Consider the following 7,370-nt stretch of genomic DNA (forward strand, 5'->3'; position numbering starts at 1 on the left):
AGAAGGATAATGCATGCGTAAAAATGATTCAGGAATGGTTTGAAGAACACAACAACGAGTTCACGGTGTTCATATGGCCTCAAAGGATCTGCTGCTAACGTCTTGGTGTTCCAGATACCACATTACACCTTCAGAGGTCCAGTAGAGTCCATGTCTCATCGGGTCAGGGCTGTTTTGGTAGCAAAGGGGAGACCTAGGCAATATTCGGCAGGGGGTCATAATGTTATGGCTGATGGGTGTATATTGCACACAAATAAACATACAAGCAATCAATTTTAACTGTATAACCTTTTTTTGCACCAGATATTTTTAACATGTCACAGGTGTAAATAAGAAAATGAATGGTGGTTAAATTTCATTGAAATGATTCAGCTGCTGGCTCACTGTCACACTGTCACTGCTTATGGGGACATTTAAATACAACTGAGCCATTGTAAATATTATTAAATATATGCTTACAATCGGCATGGCTTGAGGCTTATTGCTACTGTATGTTTAAGGATATGCAGATGTTACCTAGTAGCTAAAAACAAGTGTGGCGATGATATGTACAGTATCACTGTTGGTGCTGACCTTAAATGTACCCACACTCTATGAATAACATGCTACATTTGCAAATATAAAATGACACATGCTGGGTCTAGTACTTAGTCAGCACTGTAAAACAGATACTGTGAAATTCAATGGTAATTAAGCAGTGTTGTAACTATAAAACGAAACACAGTAATGTCCAAGTACTGAATTTTAGTTTAACCAATCATTTAAGTAGTGGAGCATTGTTAAGGAGTACAAGAAGTACAAGCAATTTATATGAACCTCTATAACTGCACAAGGTTTGCCATTTATGTTGTATAATGCATTAATGTATGTATATGAGTATATGCAGCATCTGTAAAAGTTTCATTTTATGGTAACAATAACATGATGATTATTATTTTCAGGTGACTATACACTAATAAAAGCATGGAAGGTGAAGTCCATGTGGAAGTGCCTTAAACTTGCATGCTTAAACGTGCGTCCATGGATTCGTAGTCGGATCCAATCAGGATAAGGGCGACACAATTTGTTTCCTCCCTAGTCCCACACTCTCATCCGAATTTGTCCCCTGATCCCAAAAAACGAGATGGCAATGTCCATAATGCCAAAATCGACCACATCCTTCTCAACCCATGGGTGACAGTGACAATCACAGTGTGTTTATACTTGAGAAATATATTAGAAAAAGAGACATATGATGATAGATGATGACAATACGTCAAACAAGAGTAAATCTGGGACTGGCTTTTAATAGATACATAGGTAGATTTTTTTGGTTTTGAGTAGCGTGTTATAATGTTGCAGCTGGAGACGGTTAAATATGTCTGTCTCTGTCTCTGGGTTCCTTTGAGGTGCCTAAAAAGTATCAGGAAACGCACAACAATAACAACAACTTTTAAGGGAGTTTTTTCGTGATCACAACTTATATATATAATCACATTTATGGAATGTAAGTTTTCCTGCCATCATACATTCAACATGTACATAGGTTGTGAGTCTAACCCTTACCTTTAAATGAACTCCAGTGCTCTCCTGTTACTCCTGGTTGGATAGATATGTAATAAAATGCAAAAAGTGTAGCAAAGCCAGACAGGAATGTGAACTGGGTGTTCTAGCTTCTGACATTTAAACTATCTTTTAGTATTTTTGAGTGAGTGAACATTTTTTTTTATTTTTAACTAGGTTAACAGCAGGCATTAGTAATAAACAAGGAGGATACTACAGAACAGAAACATCTGTGCACTCAAATGCAATCCTATAAAAGACAAAAACACCACCTTCAAGGAAATTCTATGGAGGAACACAATTATAGAAACACCCTGAAAAAACTCCTTCCAACAAGACTAGAAAGCCACCTGAAAAAAGGTTAAATCAACTGATAGATGGATGGATGGATGGATGGATGGATGGATGGATGGATGGATGGATTGATGACTTCCAGATAATGACTTCTGTCTGTCATAATCAGAACACATTGTATTCAAGTTTGTGTCATATAATGTTTTAAGTCAATGTTATGTTTATTTGCAGAGGACTGTCACATAAATTCTTCCCAGTGGCTTCAACTTGGGTAGGTACTTCAAAACAAAACCTTGAGTAATTATTGCTCTTCTGCAGAAAATAGATAATAAATCAATACAGCTTTATTTTAGTATGACAAGAAAGAAAACAGTGAGAGATGGTGTGGAATAATAACAACCAACAAACAGGCTTAAATCACCTGAACACAGGAGACAAGCATTACTAATTAAAACAGATGTAAATAATAAGCCCAATGAACAGATACTGAAGGCCACATGCAGAAACTAAGCCAGTGAGGACATCTAGTGGGGAAACTATGACATGACAAGACAAAAAACCTGGCATATCCTGCAAACGTGGAGGCTCTACACTTAAAGCACATAAAAGCCTGAAGATGGCATATGGATAATGGCATAAAGCATATGGAAAAGATGGGACTTCATTATTTTTGGAATTAGTACCAAAATGAGCAATAGTTTGACAGCAGTGTATATGAATCGAGGCGATAATATATGTTCCAGCGTCTAAAACACAGCAAACATCCAGGTTATCAGCAATTAGGAATATGCCTAATAGGCCTATATTTATTTTTGTTTCTAGAATCCTGTGTTTGGGATTGTTTTTGACCTCTTGTTTTTTGTTCTGGTGCTGCTCGGTCTATATCTTTCATATGATGTCTCTATAATGCAATATCATGTCCATATCTCCCTTAACAGGAACAATTCATTTTCTTTTTCAATATTTTTTTCTTTTTTGTTTATAAATGAAACAGCATTCAACAGTCAGAATCTTTGGTCTATTGCTCTTTTTATTGCTGGATGTATAATATACACCAGAAAAATGCATCACCAACATATAATGGTCTGTACCAGTGGATTCCTCAGGGAGGCACCAAAGATCACAGAGCAGGCCCTATAAGGCTTTGTCTGCTCTGAGGTTAATGTCAACTATCTTCTAACTATCACACTTACTGGATGAATTATGCAAAAGTCTGTATATAAAACTTTATAGAACCAAGCAAATGAAAAAGAAGGTGAAACTTTACTCTAACACTAGGCCTCTTAGTCGGCCACGCTTCTGTGAAGGATCAGCTTTTCTTATGCTGTATCTCAGTTTCGATACTCGTAGTAGTACATTGTGTAAACTATGTACTTCCTGGCATATCGTGCTAATTTCTGCAGTGTAGTGTTGTCTCATTTTGAGTAAGACTGACTTACTGGAAATGGCAATCACAGCATTTTACTGCTCTTTCTTTGCTGAATTGAAACTAGGTGGAACATTAGCATCAACATTTGACTGCAAAAATAAAAAATATAAAACATATGCACAATTTACATTAGTATATTACAGAATTGACCGCAACCGCCTCAGCTCCAGCAGCTTCCTACATTATTTTCACAAGGCCGGTGGTCCCCATACATAGACAAAAAGGGCGACTACTGAGGGCAAGAAGTGTCTGCTGTTTCACAATCAACTTTTGGACCATTTAGAGTGCACCAGTACACTGCATTTTGCCATAACTGACCATGTGAATGCACTTATGTGCTCAAAATAGCATGTGTTAGTATGAAAGTACACAAAATGAGAGATAGTCTTAGACACAAGCAGGTGAGGTTCCACGGAAACAAGGCTGGGAGCCACTGATCCATTAAAACTGACAAAAACAACCTATTAGATTAGACAGATATTATTATATGAATGAACATTAGAGGGCAGTCTTTCACAAACAGTGATCCAAAGTTTGAGAGGCACTTGTACGCACATACATTGTCCTAACATGACTTGTACTGATTCTTACTGTTGTTATGGCAATGAATGTTATAGATCATGTAATAACACCCTTGAACTCCATCTGCAACTAGTACAGATGTTTAAACTAAAACTGAATAACTCACCTAGAATGGAGATCAACACATCCTATAAAATGGTGAAATTGTACCTGGAGACACAAAATCTCTGTTAGATGGATGGCAACTGATGTCAGTGTCACTGTCAGAGCTATGAATATGTCCAAGCAGAAAATTACACTGTAAAAACAGCATTTGTTTTCAATTATAGTGTACTTTGTCTTTGGCCTTACAGTGCTGAGAATGAATGAAAATAATAATAATGAAATATGACTAGTGCCAGCAGACCTGAATCTTAAACTCAAAACAGATGTAGACTTGAATGAATTGTGTGAGTGAGAAAAAGGTGATGACAGACATGCTGTATTTGTAAAAGTACTTTTATTTTTTGAGCCTTAAAGCACATAAAAACAACTGCATTCTTGAAAATGATACATGTTGGGGGAGGGGGATTTCTTCATTCTTGAGAATCATATTTTCCATCAGAAAAAGCATACGTGTGAGAGAAGTTTAGAGGGAATGACATTTTAGATGAGAACCTATAGATATACATACTATAGATTAGTTGTAGTACCTGAATTTTGCTCAAGCAAACCTTCTTCTCAGAACAAGAATCTGAATGCGTAACAAATCTATAATGTCTATTGTGTAGACCAACAATCTTGAGAAAATAGCATAAAAAAATAATGCCAATAAAAACCCTGACCTGATCTGAGTAGTATCAAAGATATAAGATGTAAACATTACAAAAATACAATTTACATATGTACACAATCCTGGGTCCTGCCCACAGTGAAGAAAATGCACAGTCGTGTTAAGACACTCACTAACAACCAATAACTTATTTCAGATACAGAAAGTAGAAATGCCTTAAATACAAACTACTATAATTTAGCCAAAATTATTCATATATACAAAAACCACCAGTATTCAATTGTTCCTGATGGAGAGGCACATTTTGAAAAATAGTTCCTATATGAATACATTTGTGGTACCTCAAGGGATCAAATGCCCAGAAGTATGATGTGGTTGCTTTAAACTCTCTATCAAGGCACCAAACATACTCAATCCCAACAGGGACATCGTTTTCATGTCCAACAGCGAACAACCAGCTCCTGCTTCTTCTGGGATGCTCCAGGCATGATCCCACGGTGGATTTGGACACAAAGCTGTCCCTTTAGTTTAGTGTGGCTTACATGTGCCTCTTCATGTGGAGGGCAAGATGATCTGAACGGGAGAAGGCACGCTCACACAGGTGACACTGGAAAGGTCTGTGTCCAGTGTGTTTTCTGAAGTGACGGGTCAGTTCATCTGACCTGGCGAACTTCCAGCCGCAACCTTCCCAGTTACAGTGATAGGGCTTTTCACCTGAGAGACACAAGAAGAAGAATGTGGTTTAGTTTACAGGTGTTACATAAACAGCACTGAATTATTTAATCAAATTAGACAAATGATAATTGAAATAAACAGTTGGGAGCTTCTGTGCTTACCTGTGTGTGTTCTCATATGGGCTTTTAGGTGGGAGCTCTTGGTGTAGGTTTTCCCACAGCCGGGGAACTCGCAGCTGTGCGTCGCGGCACGTTTTCTGGCCCATGACCTGCGGCCTCGTTTCTGTTTGATGCTCCCTACTTCGTCCTGAGCGTAAAACTCCAGCAATGATGGCGACGAGGGAGGAGTGAGCATCAGCCCCTGCATGGAAGCCGGGTGATGCTGCTGGTGAATGCGGACGGGCTCTCTGTGCATGCTGTATTGTCCTTGAAACTGTGACAAACTCTGGTGTGCGTACTGAGACTGGTAGGGCGCGTTTGTGTACTGGTTTTGGAGATGGTGTTGATTAGGATGAGAATTCATTTGCGCCAAATGGCAGTCTGTGCGTCCCTGAGGTGCATGGTGCTGCATGGGGTGTGCACCGAAACCTGGCAACACACCTGGCACTGCAGCCTGGTGGTGCGTAAAAGCTGTTGGGTGCACGGAGCGCATCTGGTGTCTCTCATACATCTGTCCCATAAAGTCTCCACTAGCAGCAGCAGCAGCCATCATACAAGATTGCCCTACAGGCTCACTTTTAATTTTGTATCCAAGCGGTGGAGGCGACGTGGCCACCTGGTGATGAGCGGGAGGAGCTGGAATGGTGACCGAATTCATCGCTTGCAGTTCGGTGTACTCCCGCCCGTCTCTCACCTTGCCTGCGTTGTCCGGTGAGCTCTCCCCTTGGTAATTCATCTCTGGTGTGAGAAGCTCCGCCATGAGACTGCGCACTGGCCCCACACCTGTGAAGCTCACGGTGCCGTGGTAGCTCTGTGCGGCTAGGTGAGAAGGAGGATGGTCGCTGCAGTCTGGAACAGAAGCACCGCTACAGCTCTCCGGTGACTCCGGCAGAGAATACGCGCACTGCTGTTGCGGCGGAGAAATGTTCCCGCTGCTGTTGTTGCTTACAACATCAGAGCCGATTGTGTTAGACAAAATGAACTCGAGGTCCAAGAATTTCCCCAGCTCGTCGTCTTCCCTTTGGGCTAAAGCAGGAGACTGCATGATGCTGAACTCCACTTCGATGAGCGGGTTGTCTGCGCCAGCTCTTGCGCTGCCCCGCGCACAATCATCTACCTTGCAGAGCTGTAGAGGAAAGCAACAAAGTTAGAGGACGGCTCTAATATGAAGCATCAACCACAGCCAAATATACAAATAAATACAAAAAATAATACAAATTCAAATCTTGGAATCATGCACTTACATTGTCAAACTGTTTTCCTTCCATCGTCTGAACACTTGGAAACGGTGTTATGGCAGGCATCACTGCTTCAGCCACAGCCATGCTGACCGGTTCGATTACAAAAAAGGTTAGGGTTAAAACTGTAAACGCGAACAGAGACTTTCCTCTCTGTCCATACAGCGTCTGTTCGGTGATGTCGACAGCTGAGGAGCGTTCCAGGATTCAGAGTGTAAGTGTCAATAGTACTGAGGGAGCCTCTTATAGCTCCGATACCGGGAGGTGTGTCTTCTACGCACACGCACACACCTCCCCCACAACAACCAGCAATGCAAACAAACAAACAGGTAAGTGACTAAAGTGCATAAAGTATGACAATTATTTTATCTGAATGAATAAATGCGAAGATCACTTTGTAGCCATGAGCTGATGTAAATTAAGGACACGTCTTCCAAAACGCACATGAAACTAAACTTTTGATATTTTCCAACTTTGCCTGATGGTAACTTATGTCTTTCTCCGCTGTGTTTTCAATCTTGAGATACATAAAAGTGTGTGTATGTGAATGTGTGAGATGTAAAATCCACAGCCACTTCAGCAATTCACCTTTCTCTCGTGGGAAACCAAACGTTTCCCTGGAGGCAGGTACAGGGGGCGACACTAAACCTGGCAAAAGTGGAGTGCAGGAAAGTCAAACTTCCAGTGCGTAAAAAGATTTTTTTCCCTGACCAAGTGCAAATATTTCATGAAATATCAGA

General features: G+C 40.5%; 1 protein-coding gene across 1 annotated transcript; it reads right to left on the bottom strand.

The window, feature by feature from the left end:
- Nucleotides 1-4,269: 4,269 nt before the first annotated feature.
- klf17 (Kruppel like factor 17) lies at nt 4,270-6,835 on the bottom strand. Its single transcript, XM_010735325.3, has 3 exons — nt 6,637-6,835; nt 5,396-6,518; nt 4,270-5,273 (listed from the first exon to the last, which is right to left on the bottom strand). Exons 1-3 carry the CDS (start codon nt 6,715-6,717, stop codon nt 5,098-5,100), a joined length of 1,380 nt encoding a protein of 459 aa, XP_010733627.2. The 5' UTR covers nt 6,718-6,835; the 3' UTR covers nt 4,270-5,097.
- Nucleotides 6,836-7,370: the final 535 nt, after the last annotated feature.

This window comes from Larimichthys crocea, chromosome X, assembly GCF_000972845.2.
Source record: "Larimichthys crocea isolate SSNF chromosome X, L_crocea_2.0, whole genome shotgun sequence".
NCBI lineage: Eukaryota > Metazoa > Chordata > Actinopteri > Sciaenidae > Larimichthys > Larimichthys crocea.